The sequence below is a fragment of the Xenopus tropicalis genome, chromosome 8 (genome assembly GCF_000004195.4).
Source record: "Xenopus tropicalis strain Nigerian chromosome 8, UCB_Xtro_10.0, whole genome shotgun sequence".
NCBI lineage: Eukaryota > Metazoa > Chordata > Amphibia > Anura > Pipidae > Xenopus > Xenopus tropicalis.
Window position 1 is genome coordinate 25879496 of NC_030684.2, and position 21230 is coordinate 25900725.

At 42.5% G+C, this 21230-nt stretch overlaps 2 protein-coding genes across 3 annotated transcripts in view; both read right to left on the bottom strand.

Moving 5' to 3' along the window:
- Nucleotides 1-227: 227 nt before the first annotated feature.
- On the bottom strand, nucleotides 228-1211 carry LOC101730848 (cyclin-O protein B). Its single transcript, XM_004917373.4, has one exon. It carries the CDS (start codon nucleotides 1209-1211, stop codon nucleotides 228-230), a length of 984 nt encoding a protein of 327 aa, XP_004917430.1.
- A 1750-nt stretch (nucleotides 1212-2961) lies between these two features.
- cacna1f (calcium channel, voltage-dependent, L type, alpha 1F subunit) overlaps nucleotides 2962-21230 on the bottom strand; it is a 36601-nt gene continuing 18332 nt past the window's right edge. For both annotated transcript variants that reach the window (XM_031891456.1, XM_031891455.1), the window contains 31 exons: nucleotides 21175-21217; nucleotides 20818-20869; nucleotides 20086-20218; nucleotides 19667-19796; nucleotides 19511-19570; nucleotides 19029-19135; nucleotides 18778-18865; nucleotides 18520-18627; nucleotides 17968-18020; nucleotides 16938-17084; nucleotides 16229-16430; nucleotides 15826-15984; nucleotides 15350-15460; nucleotides 14363-14446; nucleotides 13618-13638; nucleotides 13151-13279; nucleotides 12451-12516; nucleotides 11004-11095; nucleotides 10730-10889; nucleotides 10270-10397; nucleotides 8907-9003; nucleotides 8507-8609; nucleotides 7474-7575; nucleotides 7128-7258; nucleotides 6674-6781; nucleotides 6222-6469; nucleotides 5884-6009; nucleotides 4717-4874; nucleotides 4498-4610; nucleotides 4122-4385; nucleotides 2962-4026 (listed from right to left, as the gene is read on the bottom strand). In XM_031891456.1, coding sequence (XP_031747316.1) covers nucleotides 3742-4026; nucleotides 4122-4385; nucleotides 4498-4610; nucleotides 4717-4874; nucleotides 5884-6009; nucleotides 6222-6469; nucleotides 6674-6781; nucleotides 7128-7258; nucleotides 7474-7575; nucleotides 8507-8609; nucleotides 8907-9003; nucleotides 10270-10397; nucleotides 10730-10889; nucleotides 11004-11095; nucleotides 12451-12516; nucleotides 13151-13279; nucleotides 13618-13638; nucleotides 14363-14446; nucleotides 15350-15460; nucleotides 15826-15984; nucleotides 16229-16430; nucleotides 16938-17084; nucleotides 17968-18020; nucleotides 18520-18627; nucleotides 18778-18865; nucleotides 19029-19135; nucleotides 19511-19570; nucleotides 19667-19796; nucleotides 20086-20218; nucleotides 20818-20869; nucleotides 21175-21217 — 3808 coding nt within the window. In that variant the 3' untranslated portion in view covers nucleotides 2962-3741. The remainder of the gene's footprint in view (nucleotides 4027-4121; nucleotides 4386-4497; nucleotides 4611-4716; nucleotides 4875-5883; nucleotides 6010-6221; nucleotides 6470-6673; nucleotides 6782-7127; nucleotides 7259-7473; nucleotides 7576-8506; nucleotides 8610-8906; nucleotides 9004-10269; nucleotides 10398-10729; nucleotides 10890-11003; nucleotides 11096-12450; nucleotides 12517-13150; nucleotides 13280-13617; nucleotides 13639-14362; nucleotides 14447-15349; nucleotides 15461-15825; nucleotides 15985-16228; nucleotides 16431-16937; nucleotides 17085-17967; nucleotides 18021-18519; nucleotides 18628-18777; nucleotides 18866-19028; nucleotides 19136-19510; nucleotides 19571-19666; nucleotides 19797-20085; nucleotides 20219-20817; nucleotides 20870-21174; nucleotides 21218-21230) is intronic.

Genomic DNA, 21230 nt, shown 5'->3' on the forward strand with positions numbered 1-21230 from the left:
AGGTCAGTATAATATATACCTGCCACTATTGTTAGAGTATTTATAGGTGAATATGGCACCACAATACTCCTACCTGCTACTGAAGCACGACCTGATGTCAAAGCTGCCTCCAAGCACCACGAGCTGCCGCCTTTCTTGATGTTACTGCCGCTGATTTCCTGCTTTCTGATGACTTTTGGGAAGAGCTTGCTCCTGCCTCCATTTTAGGTGTTATTTTTGGTGTTTCTCTAGGCCGCCTGCTCATCTCCATGATTGGTCAGATTCCTGGTGGGTGGTGGAACCAAGTCTGGAAATGTTTCTGGAAACACACCTGGCATAATCTTGTGAAAGAAGATCTTGTTGACTGATACCAGGTGGGTGATGTTACCCATGCACTCCTGCCATAGGGGGCCTAAACAGTCTCTGGGGTGCACTCTGTTCCAGGGGTCATATTGGAAGATTTGGTCTGCAGCTGTAAGGCAGCACTGAGCCAATAGAGATGGTGGGTAGGCAGGGAAGCCATACTTTGTCATGCTCAGTGCTGCGATGCCTCTAGCAGCTGTAAGGGCATTGGCTGCTCTGTTGATTTTGGCAGCCGGACATTCCTTGTTGGACACTCTTCGAAGGGAAAAGTGTTCCAGGAAATATTCGATGGTAGGAGCCCCCAGACGGAAACACAGCCTCCTTAATACCAACCGCTCTAAATAGGACATTAATGGAGCTGTGAATCCATCTTCACAGAACAGAGCTAGAAACTGGTTGATTTTAGGAAGGCTTTTTTCCATTACTTTGCAGGCCAAGTACAGGCAAGTGCCACCCATAACCTTCAGATTGGCAGCTTTTAGGGGAGTGCAGGCCAGAAACCTTTCCAGATAGTTGACAGCCAGGCACAGGGTCTCAAAGTCCAGTTTAAATGCCCTGTGTGCAATAATCATGGTGATGACGACGTCCTTCCAACATTTTGCATTGATGTCACTTTGATTTGCTAAAAAGTTGTGAGGTATGAAATCCTCTTCCAGGCTTTTCTTGAACATGTAGCAGGTCTCTCCATAGTCCATGAAGGTCTGCAGCGTATCCGCCATGTTCCCAAAGGTGTTCCATGGATCCTGTACAGGTGGCGCAGGGCTGCACTCATACTTGGGCTTCTTCCAGTAGCACCAGTGGTTATGATGGCTTCCCTCCTGGGTGTCAGGGATAGCCTCTCTCTTTCTCTTGTTGAAAAAATTTGCCATATTGCTCGCTCTCTCTCTAAATTGCTGCTCTCTCTTCAACCGCCTCTCAGCAACTGTCACTAACTGTCTCTCTCACTTGAGAGCTGCTGCAGCACTCCCCAGCATGTGATCTACACTGATTGGCTAGAGAGGAGTCTCATTGACAGAGCTTGATGATAAACCCATAAGTTTTCTATCACTCAACTCAACTACTGTCTAGTGGCCTCATTTTATGCCCTAAGTCTTAATTTGGGCTTTGGATATCTGACTGTCAGATGAGAATCAGGGTAGATGAACACAAGTTTATGTGTTTGAATATGAAATATTTGCAATGTATAACTTTAATCGAACCATGAGAAGGGAACCTTGGCTGATAGCAGACTACTGAAACAGTTGGAAAGTATAAATCTGTTGCTCTGATTCTGGAACCAGACAGACCCTGACCCTGAACAGAACACAGAGAGGGACAGTTACATTAATATGGGGAAAGAGGGGGACATCAGAAGAGAAGGCAGCTCTTCAAACTGGGCCCAGGCATTTACTTGGGTAAAAGAAAAGGCATCTGATGATTGTATTGTGCAGTAGTGATTTTGCATGTCGGCCCGGGATCTATTGGTTTGGGCAGGTTGGGACCAACATTTGTATTTTTGTAGTAGGTCGCCCACTAGTGTGGCTGCCCCGCCCCCTGCATGATGTCAGTGATGGGGTGGGACCGGCACAGGTCTGTTAATAGACGTGGATTCTTAGTTCCTGTTGGGGTGCGGGTCAACTATTTGTCAACCAGCACATCACTATTGTGCAGATATACAGGGCTGCCATCAGAAATCATGGGGCCCCTCACAACAACATTTTTTTGACAGGCGCCTGCTTCTGTTTAGCCTGAACAGTTCAGGTAGGGTCCATTTACTTTTGTAGGGGTGTGAACTGCAAGAGAAATAGATTGATTAAACTTCGAACAGGTTTTAATGTATTTCTAAAGAAATACCTTGATATAGTAATTAATAGACAGATAAGGGAAAGGGATATATCCAGTAGGGCTAGATGTCATGTTAGGGCTATGAGTTCTGCGTGTGGGTGCACTGTTCGGGCACAGCCCCCCCCGCCCAACTTCCTCCGGCTTCCCCCGGCTATGCCCCCTGACTCCCCGCTGCATCCTCACTTTTATAAGGTTGCGCCACATGCGTACTGACGTCACACATACGCACGGGACACGACCAATAGGATTACCCGCTGACCACCAATGACAGGGCCCGGAATTGATTAAAGGGCGCCTGAGCTACTAAGAAATCTGTAGCACGCCCGTGGTCACAGCCAACTTTGTAGTTATTTAATGGCAATCCATAATATATAATTACCCCAAAAAGTACTGCTTGGTTGTAGGGAGTGATGCAGAGCAGGTAACATAGAGCCGGTTTAAGATGGGGGGCAATAGCACTGGGCCCCCTGGTGGGACATGGCAGCATCCTTTGGCACCCATTTAGCTGCTTATGAGTGCAGGGCTCCCTTGTACCTCTCAGTGCTGCCCTTTGTGCTTTGAGCCAATTTTTGAAATTAAAAAAAAAGTTTAATTTTGGACAACTGCATGGTTTTCCTTGCAGCTACAGCGATTCCACAGTTTTGTTGCTTTCATCAGTACAGCTCTAGGCTTAAACAATTCATCTGCAAATTATGAAGGTAGATTGGCCCTTGTAAGCTTATGGTAACGCACTTGGGGGGGGGTTAGCAAGTCCCTAATAAACCAATAGCAGTAAATGGAAATCTACCGAAAACACAGATTTTCCACTTTTTTTATTATATGAAATTTACTATATACACTTACAAATATATGAAAAAATAGTAAATTACAATTAGACCTTAGCAATGTGCTGTAAATTACAAGGTTTGGCTGTGATTCGACTTCTAACCTACATTTTTGCCCTTGTTGGTTGAGAGACCACCCTCCTTTGTATTTCGGCAGAGTCTCTCAGTATGGCCATCTAATACTGAGTGCTTTAACACCGAGAGAAAACCTCATACCTCCCAACATCTGGCTACTTCAAGACATACCCTAAACCATATCTCCAAAACCATAATCACTTGTTTGAAAGCCCTGCCCCTATTTGAGACCATTCCACCCATATCTGGACAATTGGGAGGTATGAAACTTTTTTTTTTCTTTTTTGTGGACAGAAATTAACTTTGAGAAAACTCTGGAGAATGAAGTTAATTCCTTCTATTCCCTACCAGTTAAGCCAAACTCTGCCTAGAGTAAAGACTCTGAAGACTCCCATACAGTTACAAGCAACTGACTTTGGCTCTTTACCATCTCAGGAGGAAATCAGTCCTTTTAAAGGCCAAGGATAGTGTAAATCACAGAGCATTACCTATATGTCAGGCAGCCCTCAGCGACTACAGTTTCTAAAACCCAGGTCAGTGCGCCTCTTTGCTGAATATCAGCATGGGATTGGGCCGGTGAAGTATTCAAGGAAGAGGAACACTCGCCCAGGGTTAGTTACATGGGGTTGCATAGCATATAGGCACCCCCCGTGATTTACACTTGTCCTTTATAGTCTTAGAATGAAGACACGCAGGCCATCTCATCTCTTAATTCCTCTTCTTCTCGGCAGTGTATAGAGTCTTCATCACTGTACAAAAGTCCATTCCATGCCGTTTCATCTTGGTAGGAGTGTCCATTATTTCCAGTCCAACTGCCTTTCCTGCTCTGGCTTAGCAAGTCACTGGCGGCACTCTCCATCTCATCAATGGTCATCTGACAGGCATCTGCGATCTCACGTTTGGCGAAAGCGACAAACTTGGGGTCCCGTGCATAAAGCCCTAGGCCTTCTGATATCAAAACCTGCGTTGAATGCAGTTTTGGTTATTGTGGCTGCCTTTTAGATTATAAGGGAATGGATTTATCAAATGGGAGAAGGTTGGCTTGTTCCTACTCACCGCCTCCACTAGACTGTCAGCGCTGCCTCTCTTCTCGGCAAGCCTCTGGCCCGGCACACGCAGCTGGGTGTAGTGGCAATAGGGTGCTTTGCTATCCTCTTCCTGATACCAGCGAGTGCATGGAATAGTAGGCAGGGCGCTGTCTTCCTCCACCAATATAAGGGGTGCATAAAGAAGGCGCCCACGCTTTGGTGGGTTGGCCCATGAGTGAGTGCCATTGGTGGAGTAACTATTTCTTTGCCAAGAATCGGTACTTCCATAAACCTACACAGGGCAGAAAAGCAAGTGAAAGGGAATTATGAGTAGAAAGGAATACAAGGAAAATAAGACCAGAGGAGACAGCTAGAACAAGAAAAAGTGAGAAAAGTTATGTCACCTGGCCTCTTGTTCTGCATGGGGGTGCATTCTGATGGTATGTTCCTGGGATGGGTATATCATCACAGCTCCCCTGTCTCTTCAGGCACTGGATGCTAAATGCAGACTTGGTACCTGGAAAGAGATTAATTTCAAGTTAACACTGGCCATGTTGAAACTGTAAATGGAATTCTTACTTGCAATGTACTTGCCGTAGGTAGAAGCAGCAAACTCTACTTACCTGGGGTAGGAGGCAGCAGGCGCCTTCTTTGGGTTGCTCTTCCTTCCAAGGTGCCATTCGCTCTGAAACTAGATGGAGGGGCAGCCGGAGGAGGCAGAACTTTCACTCTTTCCTGAGGAGATGCTGAGCGCTGCTGAGACTCCTCCAAACTAGACTGGCTGAATAATGAGTTACAAAAACCAGATTAGCCCATTACTTTTATAATATTCTGATCTATCAGGACATTAAGTTTCATGTGGCCAGCTCAAGCCCAGATATTTGAAAACATTGCAACATCAGCCATAGCATAGCTTCCAGGGGTATTTAGAAGAGCAAATAGATCTTCCCGGATCTCAACCTAAACAGCCTTCAGACTGAGCCCCCTGCCACTGCTCCAACCACCCCCCTGCAAGGTGTCAGGCCTCACACTTTGGATCCAAAACAAAATACCAGGGGTAAAAGAGACAGATTTATTATCAGTGATAGTAATTCTATATGCCTTTTCCTGGAAATGCACATAGAACTGGAGGAAATGGTCTTTTTGAATGCAAGATCTGATCAACCATATTCCCAGAAGCCTAGGCATAGAGCATGCGCAGTGCTTCATACAATATCCCAGCGTGTACTGCTGCACCACCAGGTTCCCTCCTAAACTGCTTATGTTTTCCATTTCTTGAACCTTATTTGGCCGATTACCCCACCCCCACCCCCTTTTCTCCAAAACTGCATTGGTTTTTGCATCAAAAAAAGAATTCTGGAAATAACGCAGCCGAAAGAAGCCTATCAATTTTCTGCATTCTCCGTGAGTATATGTTGTTTTTCTTGTCCTTTAATCCTCTTGTTCTTAGCATGATAATACTAGTAATGGCCTTTTACCTCAGCCTGTTTAAGTATTATCTACAAAGGTGGCCACACTCTTTAAGATTCCCTCAATGGGCAAGGTCACAAAATAAGCAGATCTCCGCCCTTTTTGGCTGGGCCAAATTGGGCTGATCTGATTGATCTATCAGACCCACATAGACTTGACTGCACCAACACTCTGATGTAATCCCCAGCTCATTGGATTTTTTAGAATTGTCTGATAGATATCTGCTCAGTTTGGGTCAGGTATCAGTAAGGCAGACTGACTCGGCAGCATTTATCAGTCTATATATTACCACAACAACACATAAGTCAAAGAAAACCCACCGCTGTATCTCATTGCTTTGGTCGTACCCCGGTGAGGGAGGTCTAGATCTCAGCTCATGTTCTGCTGCACTCTCCTCTTCCTCTTCATGCACAGTGGGAGTGATACCGCTGCCTTCTGAGCTTCTCCTGTTTAGAGCAAAAATGATATCCGTCTTAAGCTTAATAGAGAGATGGATTCTATAAATTACTGTCACTTTTATACTTTTATACACATATCTTCTCAAAATAGTGACTTCTTTATAAACTGCTTTAACCGGCAGGTTAGCCATGCCCCCTGTGTGTGGCTATATACCTGTTTGGAGTTTCTACCTGATTGACCTATGTATGGCTGCCTTTACCTCCGTGTGGTCATCTGCCTCCTCTTCATGCTGGACGACACATTGGGTGGTGGTGTGGGTGGGACCAACAAACTGTCCTTAGATCCTCCTACAGACCGATTTATTAGTGATGATCTTCGAGACATTGGTAGCTGCTCTTCTCTTCCTCCTCCAATGGAGTTAGTAAGAGATACTACAGATCCAGAAATCTTATTTTCAGTTGCCTGCACCAAAGTTAAGTTTTCGCACAATGATTTGTCTTCTGAAACCTATAAATGAGATACAACCAGTTATATCCATTCATGGTGTCTCTAATTCCATTTTAATAACATTACCTTTCTTCCTTTACCATACCTCCCACCTAAAAATGTTACACCTTTGCCCACTCCCTCTTTAGCTAATGGCACACCAATCCTAGACCTGCTTGTACTCACTGCCAACTTTCTATTAAGCCCTGCTTATGCTTTTCTTACCTGAAGCCCCAGTGCTCTGAATCCAGAGATATCTTCTTCCTCCTCTAGCTCAGTGGATATCACTCGTCGTATCTCTGAACCAAGATCCTGTAGGCTCCTCAGCCCTGCCTAGGAAGGTCGCAGGAGAGATAAAGTAGTAACACGGATAGTTCACTGAATATGTAATGATGTAGTGTATGTATAGACCTGACACTATGAGGCCACTTGGATACTAGTAAAAATCCATATGTAGCACCATATGATCAAGTCCAACCTTCTCTCTGGTGCCAGCAGTATGGCACTTGGTCAGTGTGCTCTGAGCTGCCCCAGGCTGATACATCAGCTCTCTGTATAAAGTATATAACATTAAAGCTAATAATTTGTGGGGTTTAGTTTCTGGGGGGTTATCTGCTTTGTGTGTTTATTGTTGCAAGTAGATCCTAGTTACAGAGAATACTGTGCTATGTCTACTGACCTGCAGTGTTGTGGAATTACAAGGCAAATTCTCTGTTCCCAGGAGCCCCTTTTCTTTTCTTCGGCGAAACTTGCGAAAGTAATCCTGGATCAGGAATGTGGCATAAAATTTCCCAACCGTCACCTCCTCCTCTTCAGAGATACAAAGAGAACACATGGGAGTCACATCCTTGTAGCTGCATCAGTTTGATCAATCCAATGGACTAAATACATTATTTGAGGGATTTCCTGCATCCTTAATTATGTATTGGCATAGCTAATAAGATTTCTGATTGGCAGATACTTAAGGCCACACCCCAATACACACAGGACCTAATTCTGCTGTTTTATTCATCTTCAGCACTTACCTTCAGGAGGGGGAATCACCTCATCTAGTATCTTCTGCTTGGTTCTTTTCCAGATCTTTTTGATGACAGCTCTCAGTTCCTCATTGGCAGTCTCTAGGTTACCTAGGAGGGACACAACATGTTATACCAGACCTCCAGTTCCAAAGTGTGAGCAGCTATTAATGTTATGGAGAAGCAGGTTGTGTGGGACACAACATGTTATACCAGACCTCCAGTTCCAAAGTGTGAGCAGCTATTAATGTTATGGAGAAGCAGGTTGTGTGGTGTTAATTTACTGGTTGGAATTCCTGTTAAAATTGTAAATGGGGCTCTGTATATTGTATGGTATAAGGTATGTTTTTCTCTATATTATTCCTGCTTGGCATGAAGGCCTGTGAAAGGTGTGAAATTACCCAGAATGCACTGCTACATTAGTATATCATGTGATGTGGGATTATGTAGGGAGAACATCTATTAATGCAGTATGAAGCCCATGATGGCAAATAACTGCCCACAGGATCCAACTATAGAGCCAGAGACCAAATGCTTGGATCAGCCAGATTTGTTACCGTATTTGGAGGCCAAATTATCCAGACAGCTGCTTCAGGCAAATAAGTGAATCTTCTATCTAAACACATTTACGTATGGCACTACCTAACATAGAATGTACTTTGGGGTTTTTCCACAGAATGCTTTGCCGCATTTTCAGATTCCAAATGGTGGGCCTCACCCTCCTAGAAATGATTGATGCAGAGATGTTCATTGTGACACGATGAGCAAGTAACACCCCTTACCTGCCACCTTCTGTACAATAAGGGTAAACTTCCCTAATCCCCCCACAATATATGAAACCCACATGTACATTTGGAGGTTCAGGAATAGGGAAAAAAGGGGGATACAGATCCTCACCAGGTCTCCTCTGCCCCTGGGTCCATCTGCTCCCCATATTGTTAAGCCACTAACAGCCATATGTACCAATGCCATCTCTTGGTTCACTCAGATCACACATATAGACTTTTATCTAGAAAGCTGTTGCCTCACTTGAGGCACTTACCTTCAGTTTTAATCTTGAGTGATGTTCGAACAAGGGCAAAAAGTGTAGCATTAAAGGTGACAGTCCCATCTGCATTTAAAGGCATATTCATGGCCACCAGCCTCTGGGGAGAGAGTGAATATTAAGAAAATGTTTAATTATAATTATATATATAATTATAAGTTTAATAATCTAGAGGAATTTGTGCTATAGACAAAAGTGTGATGCTATGTTCCCAAGCTCTTGCATGCATTGGTCAACATTTATAAACCCCAAGCCTGACAGCTGCACAACAACCAATGCACCCCTTTAGATTTAACAAAGACATGTTTTTTTTATATCATTTCATTGTTATAAACTTTTAAATAGGAGCCACATGTACTTTGTTAGTTTACTTTTCTTTTTTAAATGTATTTCTCACCTTACATGCTACACGATGGGGGCACAGCTTCCCAAATCCCAGTGGAGGCTGGATCCTGCGAAGCAAGGTCACAACATCCAGGTGCTTGATGCGACCCCTAAGAAAGGAAAGATAATGACATTTTTATGAGGGTAGGAAATGCTGCTGTGATGCAATTATGTGTTGGGTATAGAAGCGAAGGTGCTAGAGCAGTGGTTCTCAACCTTCCTAATGCCATGACCCTTTAATACAGTTTCTCATGTTTGGGTGACCCCCAACCATAAAATTATTCCTAAGACCATCGGAAATATGTGTTTAGGTGACCCCTGGGAAAGGGTCCCGACCCACAGGTTGAGTCCCGCTGTGCTGAGGATGGTAATGGGTGGCTACAGCTAGTCATATTTTGATTGATTTGTCATTCTTTGGTGATAAATTGCCCAACCATCACTTCTCTTGACTCTGTGACCCCCCCCCCCAGCACTGAATACTCATCTGCCTCTCACTGGTGAGTGTGGAGCGTCATCAGCCAACCAGGAAGTGTCCACACAACTCCCTGGTTCTGATCAAAATGATTAGCTCACAAGCCAAACAAATGACTACACTTTATATATGTGACCAACAGGGCCTCATTGGGAATTCTCTTCTACCAGGGCCCCATAAAAGTGCAAAATATGTACCCACTGTGCCAGATTAAAAAGTACTAAATATAGATTCTCAGAGACCTGTACATGAGTCCTCTACAGCTCTACACCCCTAATGTTTTCTTACTGGCCAGAACTGTCCTTAGTACTGGTTAGGCCCATTAATTATAAACAAACCTGCCCTCTTCCGCAATTTCTGAACTACAACACTAACATTTGGTCGGGTCATGCTGGAAATTGTAGTTAACTGGAAGCTGCAAGCTGGACAGCCGTGTTGAGATCTCTGTGAAGTACAATAAAGACCAAACCTGCCACCCTTATTTTAAAATGCTGCTCACAAAATAAAGACCCTTGGAAGTTTGCACTGCTGGCACCCCTTTACAGGCAGCTCTGGCAGTGGCCAAACTGTACAGTATCATCTAGCAGTCCCGTTAATAAGATATTCAGAAATCAGTCCATGTATGGCTTATTGATTACAAACAGTTGCTGCTGGAGATCGTGTAAAGGTCTTAGGTAGTTGGTGTCTAAGAAGAACTAGTAAGCATCTGCCACATGGGACATATTCTCAGCTTATGTTTATTTGCTGGCTAAGAATCCACCCCTTATGGCAGGAGCCTTAATGCAGATGAAGGTCTCAGACAGGACTGTGACACACACAAGCAGTTGTGGGGGATAAGGTTATTGGAAGATAGCCACTGTCAGCAGTCTGGTATCAGGCAACAGGGTGTGGGCACAATTCTTACTTAGCTTCGGGATCGTATTCCGACCAGATCCTCTTAAACTCATCTAAATGATGTGGGCCCAGAATTGACCAATCCCTAGTGAGGTAGTCAAAGTTGTCCATAATGACAGCCACAAACAGGTTAATGATCTATAAGATAAAAAGTGTGAGCAAAATCAATGATGAGTTCCTACACCTACCTCATGCCAGAGGGGCTGCTGTAAGATGCCATAGACAGTCACAATTTAATGGGCTGGTGGGGAGCTGATTGGGCCCCTGTGTATTTGAAATACCAGGGCCTATTTTGAATCCAAGTCCAGGCCTGGAGGTGACACATTTTTTTAGAAAAATATCTATCTCTCCTTTTTGTTTTATCTCTCTAGGAAAACTATTTGCTTCCCCAGAATTATGCACTCCAGGCTCCAGGCTCCAGGATCCATTGACACTGAGATCATTATGCTGTCTCTTTTGGCCCTACTTACAAGGAAGGCGCAGAGCATGAAGAAACTGATGAAATACACAATAGCGAAGTTACTCCCACAGGTAAATTCCTCCCCAGGACCAAAGTCGGACTCGCTGTCACACCGCTTCCCAGGCAGGCTTGCCAACATGATGTCTTGCCAGGCCTCCCCGGTTGCACACCTAGAAAATGGAGAAAGGAGAGGGTTTGTATGTGTGTGGCTGTGCCTTTAATTGATTTAAATATTGCTGTCCATGACCACCAAAACGTGGCAACTGTAAGGAGAGTCTTAGTACCTGAACAGTAAAAGCACAGCCTGAGGAAAGGTCTGAAAGTTGTTATTTCTGTTGATTTGACTCGCATCTTGCATTGCAATTTTCCCAAATGTCTGCAGAGGAGAACACAAGAGGTCACAGAGCCCAACTACAGGGAAGTAAAAAATTGTTCCACGTGGTGAGTGAGGCCAACAACAACTGTTTATCAGACCAGTGCCTGGACTTGCCCAACTTTACATTCATTACCATGCTTTATGCACTTACAGTGTCCTAAGCTCCTGTTTGCGGTATCATCCTGAGTCCTGCTTGTTCCAGTGTGCTGATATTCTGAGTCTAGAATGTATTCCTAATGCCTGCTATTGTTTCTCCATAGGCCAAGGGAGCAGCATCTAGCACATATTGCCAGGACTAATCATGGTGTTCCAGAGTATTGCTGTTCTTCAGGGGACCCACCTTTGATCCAGACCAAAGGTGTGTGCTCAAGCACATGCATGCAAATGGTACAATTCCTAGTTCTCTTGTTCTTGTAACTTCCAGCCCTGTTTCGGTACACTTTTTTAGATACCTGTGACGTATCCATCTATTCAGTATTTATCTCCTTAAACCAATTAAGCAGAGCTTTCTGTGTATAAGTTTTCAGCCCAAATCTGATTCTTGCTGCTGTGCCTTCCTTACAGTCTAGCCAGCAACCCAGTTCAAGTCTGGAGATCTGTACCTTTACGGCAGAGATCCCCAACTTTTTTTACCCTTGAGCGACATTCAAATGTAAAAAGAGTCGTGGAGCAACGCAAGCATAAAAATGTTTGTGAGAGGTGCCAAATATGGACTGTAGATGGCAATTTGGTAGCCGCTGAGTGGACTGGCAGCTTGCAGGAGGTTCTGTTTGTCAGTACACCTAGTTTTTATGCAACCAAAACTTTTCTCCAAGCCAAAAATTCAAAAATAAGAAGCCACTGAGGCCACTGGGAGCAACATCAAAAGGGCTGGGGAGAAACATGTGGCTCACAAGCCACTTGTTGGGGATCATTTCTCTACCCAATGCTTCCTTCACATCCCTCCTTACAGTCAGTTCCATAACTCTAACCAGATGTATTTCCCCAGAGGAAGCTATCAGTCCCAGAGCATTAAGTGACCTTTTAAGTTTAAGAAATTTAAGGTTAAGAAATTTTAGGTTCCACTAGGCTCAATTGAAAGGAAATAAAGTGGCGTATAAATAAAAGAACATGGAGCTGATGGTGGATTCTTGGGATGTTGGTGTTCCTTAAAATCATCCTAAACTTACATAAAGAAGCATTAGGTCCCAGGTATCTACCCCTTGATACTGAATGGCACAAGTACTTTCAACAATGCTTCTACCTCAGGCACACTCACAGAGTTTAAGGAAGAAAGTGCTTAGGATGTTAACTGTCATAGGCACAATGTATAATACCAAACAGCGCACAATGCAGAACACAACCAAATCACTCACCTGCATGCCGATGACAGCGTAGATAAAAAATATCATAGCGATGAGCAGAGCAACGTATGGCAAAGCCTGAAATTAGAGGAAATGAATTATTATGGGAAAGCCAGAGAAGGGAAAAGAGCATAATAAAAGCACTGAACATGGAATTATGTGTGAACAACACAGAGAGGAATATGGGAAATTTACAGATGGACATTGAATACAGACAACAAAGAGAACACGCAATGCAATATTTACACGGGAGGTGATAAAGTATAACAGTTAAAGAGACAAAGTATAAGGGTTAAAGAGACTGACCCATCATTAAAGAAGTACTAATAATGGGGTGCAAGAGTATAAAAACAATGGTGAAGGCCACACAGTATGCACAATGACTCTGAATGTAAATTAAGGTTGCTGGAGTGTGTAAAGAGATGTGTATATAATGCAGTGTAATTGAGTAGGGGGACAGGGATGAGCTCAGAAAAGAAAAGAAGAGGAAGGCAATACTAAAGCAACGGAACAACTGATTTATTAATGCAGAATTGAGGTGGCCATACACTGGCTAATTAAAGTTAATTAAACTTAGCCTCTTGAGTCTATTGGACAGGTTACAAAATCCTAAAAAGGTCTCCAGTGACATAGGTTTCTTACTGAGGCCTTTAATATGTGAGACCTATCTCTGTACTGCCCCATACGAACAGCCACATTATGTACCACTTACCTGGAAGGATTTGATGAATGTCCACAGCAGTGTCCTGATTCCCTCTCCTTTACTAAGAAGCTTTACCAAACGCATGACGCGGAAGAGCCGGAAGAATGTGATGGAAATACGAGAGCTATCCTCTGAACTCTGGGGGGAAATGGTATCCGGAAAAAAAACAGGATAAAATAGTTGATAAAGACTAAAATCTGGGGATACACAAAGAAGGCAAGCCACAAGTTCTGTAGTTCCAAATGGTGTTCCGTGATTTAATGAACCCTGTGTAAAGTACTGGTGTATTCAATGTGCATTAGTTTAATAAAGCATGTTAGTAGTTAGGACAGCCCAGGAGAAAGTTAGAGAGCCCCACAGAAGTGCTTGAACCCCCAGCCAAGGCAGCCATTGGTCTTACATTCTCTGACTTAAAACGCACATGTTCCATGGTTATTATAAACAGAATGAAGAGATGATCCGATGATTAAACCTACCTCACCAACATGCCATCCATTCTAAAGACGGATATAGAGTAGAACAGTTGGTTTGATGAACGTTGGAAATTAAATGGATCATGGATATAAGGTGATGGTGGTTGGGTGATGAATTCATACATGAATAAAGCAAAGTGAGAGAGACAATAAAACAATTATTAAGGGTCAGTTTCTGTTCTATACTTGGACACACTAGTTAGTGATGCAAGGTTCTACAGGGACTTAAGATATTACAAACAAGACGTCATATAAGCAGTCAAAGTAGTGTTTACCAACAAAGCTCTTACTCCTAATCTGAAATCCTGTCTACCCACTCAGGGTTTTAAGGCCCACAGCACACCAGAGTTTGGCTCTAGTGAAAGGTCACTGCTGAAGCTGCCTGTCATTGAAGTAATCAGCAATGGCTATCTGTCACCTCAGATGAACATCACTTTCCATTCCATGCAGCGTCAAACTGACCCATTAGGGTGCCAAGAAACTTCCTGGTAGCCTCAGGTGTCAATTGGCCCTCTGCTTACCCAACTATTTGGTCTTGTATGCCTATATTTTGTTCATTCCCCAACTTTGTCTGTGATCAAAGAGGAAAAGTGGAGGGAAAGAGAGATCATCATCTCTCTTTCCCTCCACTTTTCCTCTTTGATCACATACAAAGTTGGGGAATGAATGGAGAGAACAGACTAAGAGATCACAAATCCTATTTTCTATATAATAATTCCACATTTTATTAAGCTGTCCTGGGACTTACATTGACCTCGGTGACTGCAATATCCACAAGGCTGCCCACTACAATGAGAGCATCAAATGTGTTCCAGGCATCGCAGAAATAATGCTGGTGGCATAAAAAAAGAAATAATTAAAATACATAGCAAGAAATGCCCACAGGGAATACTCAATAAGAGGTAACTAATAACTGACTACTGGGTGGTTCTTGAATGCTAGGTGGAGTCTTACAAAAATATTATTTCTATGTTTATATGTTCCTGGCACCAAGGGAAATGATTCTGCTCAAGTTATACTGCATCTTACCACATTAAAACCTGGGGGCCTATGGTTTGGTCTCATAAACCAGCACCCAGTGCACCATAGGATTTAAACTCCATGAGCCTTGCAATGATACACAAGTTGACAAATTGTCAACCCTGTGCTTGACCTTAACCCACCATCTCCCATCTGAGACCCAACCTAACCAACGTCACTGGAGGAAAGGGGCATTAGTTTATAAAAGAAAGTGGAAGGCTAGAGTTAGATTTAGCTTGGATTTATATAATGGATGGAGTCTGGTCGGAGCATATTTGGGCAAGGCTAGGCATAATGGAGCAAAACCTCCAAGAAATCACATCCATGAGGTTGACACCTCTGCTTTATAGATCTTTATAGATCTCTGCTTTATTGCTTGGTGTTATAGCTATGGAGGGGCTCTGGTTTGAGATCCCTGTTACAGCTCCCATTAATAAATGTATGCACTAGAATCAGATATAAATAATCCCCTTACCAATAATTCTCTCTGCTGTTAAAAGTCATTGGATTAGTAGAGGGGAACAAAGTTATAAAGGCTGGTCTCCCTACTTGTGGTATAGAGCTGCTCGGTTGCCTTGTGCTTTATTTATAAAATAAGACAGACACAGCAACTTATTGTCTGTGCTCTCCTATTTTAGGAGAAACTACAAAAATTAGAATAAATGGATACAGGAAAAGACTAAAACAGACTAACTACTCGATAGGTAGGACTGACCTTGGGTCGAAATGCCATCAGCTTTAGCACCATTTCCACGGTGAAGAGTCCAGTGAAGACCATATTCAGGATATCCATTGCATAATTAAAGGGCTTGGACTGCTCATAATGCTGCCAAGAAACACAACTACAAAGTGTTAGTTGAGTCATTTATATGTTTATGATGGCATAGCTCTAAGGGTGAAGACACAAGGAAATACTAGTAGCAGCTACTTGTCATGGCTACTAAAATAGCAGAGGCAATTAGTATTGTCTATGGCAGGGTTTTTTCTGGTGTTTAGGTGGACAGTAGCAGATGGGGAGATTGTGCATCATGTGCAGGTTATGGGACAACTAAACTATTTACATGTGCAGCATACCACACACATTATGGTTAGTGCAGCAATTCAAAGAACATACAATTTAGATGATAGAATGAATGTCACATACTGTCTGATGAATGATTTCAAGAAAAGTAAAAAATGAGGACACTCCACCTGCATGGCTAAAGCAACAGTGTTGAGCAGGATAAGGACAAACATGATGTACTCAAAGCCAGTTGAGTTGACCATGTACCAGACTTTGTACTGATACTTTGCCTTGGGGATGTACAGCCGCAGAGGCTGAGCCTTCAATGCATATTCCACACACTGGCGCTGGAGAGAGGAAAAAAAATAGTATGAGTATATAAAGACCCGGTTAGCTAACTTGGAACTAACACATGATCCATAAATAAAATACAAAAAAAAAAACCACAGGATCCAAGGTTACATAGCAGCAAGATATGATAGCTGCAGAGTAAAACAAGGACATTAGGTATATCAGGTTTACTAGAGCATACATACCATCACTGGGCTATCTAGTCAGTATAGTGTTAAAGGAATATAGCAACCAAGGCACCTGGTTCTTGTCCAGTTCACAGTTCTTGTACTCCTGCTCTCCTTGTGCTCGGAAAGTGATAATCACAAAACCCACAAAGATGTTCATCATGAAGAAGGCAATGATGATAATGTAGACAATAAAAAAGATGGAGATCTCCACACGGTAGTTGTAAATAGGTCCTACGTTCTCCCCATAGGCATCAATGGCTTTGTATAGTAACCTGAGGGGAGAGTAAAACAATGTACACTGTTCTTTTTACCGCATCTGGCTCATTGTTCATTCTGGAACACCAGTATTCTCAAGGACCTAGCCTATTTGCTGGAACAGCAAAGCAGGCTGAAATTTGTTCCACCAGAAAACTGCCATAGGGGAGTCAATTTTATGTGCCATTAAAATGTAATTTCAGACTTGTTCTGCCCTGTGCTATTAATCATTTCCTGACCTAAGCTACAAATGAATGACTTTGATATTTATGGGGAAAAAAGCAGACAAAACAGGAAAGGGAATAGAGATCATTGCTAACATCATGGTGGCTTGTAATTTAGGGTCAATTAAAAGGAATGTCCACAAAGATAGCAGATATACTGACCCCTGTGACTTATGTAGCCCTGTGTCCTGCACCATCTTATGACCTGGATTGATGACAGGGAGCTAAGTATTTTCACCCCATTTTAGCATTGCTCTATTATGCAGGGTACAAGTACACCATAACCCCATTTATACTTACGCTGGCCAACCTTCAAATGTGGACACTGTAAACAGAGCCATCATGCCTGACAGGACGTTGTCAAAGTTGAAGTCACTGTTGTGCCAAATTCTTTCCCGCACCATGGGGTGTGAAACGTCCCCTTCCTTATAAATAATGAATGTGCCCCTGCATGGAGTAAGAACATAGGGTTTATTTGTAAATACATCGAATCAAAATCAGAGTGCATATATATAAATATATATATATACCTTTAAACGATTATTGCAAGCGCACTCCAAGGACTTTTTCATAAAAAACAATCTTTATTATATCATTGCCATCTTATCAACGTTTCGGCTCTGGCCTAGAGCCTTTCTCAAGATATGCTCTAGGCCAGAGCCGAAACGTTGATAAGATGGCAATGATATAATAAAGATCATTTTTTATGAAAAAGTCCTTGGAGTGCGCTTGCAATAATCGTTTGAAGGTGTAAATGGATCCCTAAGCTGCACCCGGGCAATAAGCAAAGCTGGCTGAATAGTATTTCGGAGTGCGAATTGTGATGCGATTGTATATATATATATATATATATATATATATATATATATATAAATCTTTCGAAAGTAGACCGCTCCACACAGGACTTATGGTGAACAAAAAGATTTATTTGTAGAATATAACAAATGCTGACGTTTCGGCTGGCGTTCCAGCCCCACTTTAAGAAAGGCTGGAACGCCAGCCGAAACGTCAGCATTTGTTATATTCTACAAATAAATCTTTTTGTTCACCATAAGTCCTGTGTGGAGCGGTCTACTTTCGAAAGATTTTTGTTTAAATACATGAGGACTGCACCCAGGCAAGTTTAACCTTTGAAAATCGTGAGTGCCTACCCTACGGATTCTGTACTATATATATATATATATATGTGTGTGATGTGGTCAATGACCCCTTTAACCATGCACGCAACTTATCACAGCAACACCAAATTGCAAAACAATCGTTTTGAATTTGTATACAGGTGTATGTATGTAGATGTGAGATACAAAGGCTTGGACAACAGATCCCTTACTTGCACTCCTCTGGGCTGCGTTTGGCCTCATCAGTGCAACTGTAAAACTTGCCCTAAAAAGATACATCATTATTAATATGCTTTTGTGTGTTCGTAACATCAATACAGAAACAAGTATATGAAAAAGAAAGGTATAGAGCAGACAAGATGGCCATGGTTGCATGACACCAACAAAATGAAGACCAGCAAACAATGCTATGGGCACAGGCAGGAGGACAAAAAGACACAAACTAAGGCAAAGTCATATGTATATAGTGACCCAAACATTGGTATAGGTCAAAGATGACAAGGAAATTACTCAACAGGCACAACTAAAGCTGGATGACAGAATATAAGCATATCCAGAAAAAGGGAAAGACCATAGACCCTTGTCACAGAGACAGGACTAAAAAAAAAAACAGCAGCAATCAACTTTAACAAAGGAACAAGTCTAACCATAAAGACAGATGCAAGTATAAAAAACAGCAGTACAGAATAACAGAGGATCATAGGAAAAAATGACACAATTAATTAGATTGACATGCTGAAAAGACATGATTTTGGGGATCCCACCTTGAAAAGCTGAACACCTATGCAGGCGAACATGAACTGCAGCAAAGTAGTCACTATCATAATGTTACCGATAGTGCGGATTGCAACAAAGACGCACTGGACCACGTGCTGAGAAGAAAGGAGAACAAAGGTGTTAACCAATGGATTGATCTACAAGGTTTCTACTAAATTACTAGTTACCCCTAGGTATGAACAGGATCTCCTGCAACTGGAACCCTGCAAGGTTTGTGCCTTGTATATACAGGTAAGTTATTATACCTTAAGCCCCTTGGCTCTGTTGATGGCTCTTAATGGACGCAGTACTCTCAGAACACGTAGAATCTTTACAACGGAGATAGCGCTAGAACTGTAACAGATACAAAATATTAGAGCAGAAACTTTTTAAACCAACATAACTAAAGCAGTACATTACAGTTATAGAATACCAAACTGGAGGGGCAAATCAGGAATTGGTTCTATGGGTAGCTGAGAGCTTCTTGGGAAGTGCACACCATTAATTTCTAACTCACTGGATTCCAAAACTGATGAGAGACACGCTGACAACAAGGAGATCCAGCAGATTGAACCAGTTCCTGCAGAAGGAGCCCTTGTGCAAGAATGCACCATATGCTGTCATCTGGAAGAAACAGCAAAGAGAGGAGGTGAGACTGCATGAAAGAAAAATGTGAAGATTAAAAATAGGAAATATCGAGAGAGAAAAGAAGAGAAGAAAGGAAGAGTAGAAGCCAAGGAGGATGGAAGGGTATAAGGAAAGAGAAAATGTTAACTGATTCTAGGAATCAATAAAAGTAGAGAAGAAGTCTACAAAGGGTAGAACAAGATACTGGGAGTAGAAGTAAAAACATTGGGACAGCTATAGGTTCCCCCAACCCTAAGTATTATAAAAAAAGGACACAGGCTTTCAAGAAGGATACAGAAAAGGAAAAAAGGGACACTAACTGGAGGAAGGAGCATGGGGGCAAGAGAAGGAGGGGTCGTTGGTTCTTGTCACCTTCAGCAAAATCTCCACTGTGAAGATAGACGTGAATGCATAATCAAAATACCCCAGGATCTGCAAAACAAGTGTAGCATGTGACATAATAATTCTCAGGACATGATGGGGATTACTTTGCCACCACAGAAAGCACAGGTAAATATGAATACTCACATGATTACGAAAAGAGTGGGCGCGGATTGGATCTTCGGCTGCCAGGGAAATGCTGCTGAGGATGATGAAGACTAAAATGAGGTTGGTGAAAATGTGGTGGTGAATCAGCTTGTGGCACCCAACGCGGAGGCTGTGAATCAAAAAGAAAGACAGAGGGAGAAGGGTGAAGGTGTGAGGAAGAAGAAAGAAATTAACCACATTGAATACCAGCATCAAAAAAGACATAAGATACTTATGTTGTCTACATACCTCTAATTAGCAAGTCTAAAATAGTATTCATATTAAACTGAGAATAGTCCTAATCTGAGTGAGAATCACTAACAACAACGGAGATCAAGGATCTTTAAAGACAGGGTTTAACGAGAGAGTGAAGGGTTAAAGAGAGAAGAGTCAAAAAGGCAGATTTAGGAGATGCTTACAGGTTGGTGTTACTGAGGATGAAGAATGCACTGCCCTCGGGAATGGGAAGAACCTTCTCCTTTGGAGCAAAGTCAGCAATTTTATCCAAGTGTGATTCTGGGAGGCTGCCCTCATCATCTTCCTCTTCTTCAGCTAAAAGAGACAGAGTATGGTTTGGAACAATATCACTGGGGAAATATTAGTAAACATAGTCCATTAATCAAAGTTTGCCAGAAAGACAACTATATAGTACTATTATATAGAGAATAAAGTAGCCTCTATAAGTAGGATCCTAGAATTCACCAGGGAGTGCCAAAGATGGCTTTGTGGTGCTCACATGCTCTGGCCCAGTCCAGTCAGTGAAGTCGCTGGTGATTACCTTTACCAACTGAGGACTTCACTATTGGTCTGATACTTACAGAGCCGGGCCAAGAAGTATTACCACCCAATGGCCACATCATTTGGTTTTAAAGGACAAATAATAGTGGAATCAGTGAAGTGGGCTAATGTTCTTCTTTTCGAAAAAAAATCTGCCAACCCAGGCAAATTTTCTCTTTAGGGCCAAGCTGATGCAAGCACAGAGGGTGCTGGGGCACCAAAGCAGTGTGGTGGTGCAGTGCTTAAAAGAAAAGTACTATATGCTTGTGGATTTTGGTAAAATAGATACTAGTTGGGGTCTGAAGCTAACAACTAGAATCAATGGACCCCCCTAACCACTTGGATAAGGGTAACAAATTGCCTTTTACACTTACAGGCTTCACTCCCTTCCTCCTCCTGGTTTTCATTCTCCTCCTCACACGGAACCTGCAGGCAACACAAGTGATGGAAAAATCATATAAATGGGTTTTCCTGTTCGACTCAAGTTGCAGTACTAATCAGACCAGAGCAGAATTTCTATAACCTAAAGAAAAAACAATGTTTGGCCCTTTCCAGCCACTGCCCCAAGGACAGTGGACCTGTCACTTATACTTGGACAAAGTATATATACACTCTGAGTATCTCCCCTGGGAGTGCTGGTAGTTTTAAATCTTCTATTTTTCCAACAACACAACTGTGCCGTAAATATTTTCCAGAATCTTTTATGCTGTGGTTATCCACAGTAAAATTACCTTGACAGAGTTTTCATCCTTCTTCTCTGATTTGTTGTTCACCCTACAAGAAAAAA

Coding starts and splice junctions, on each gene's coding strand:
- LOC101730848 (XM_004917373.4), bottom strand. CDS start 1,211: ATGGCAAATTTTTTCAACAAGAGAAAGAGAGAGGCTATCCCTGACACC.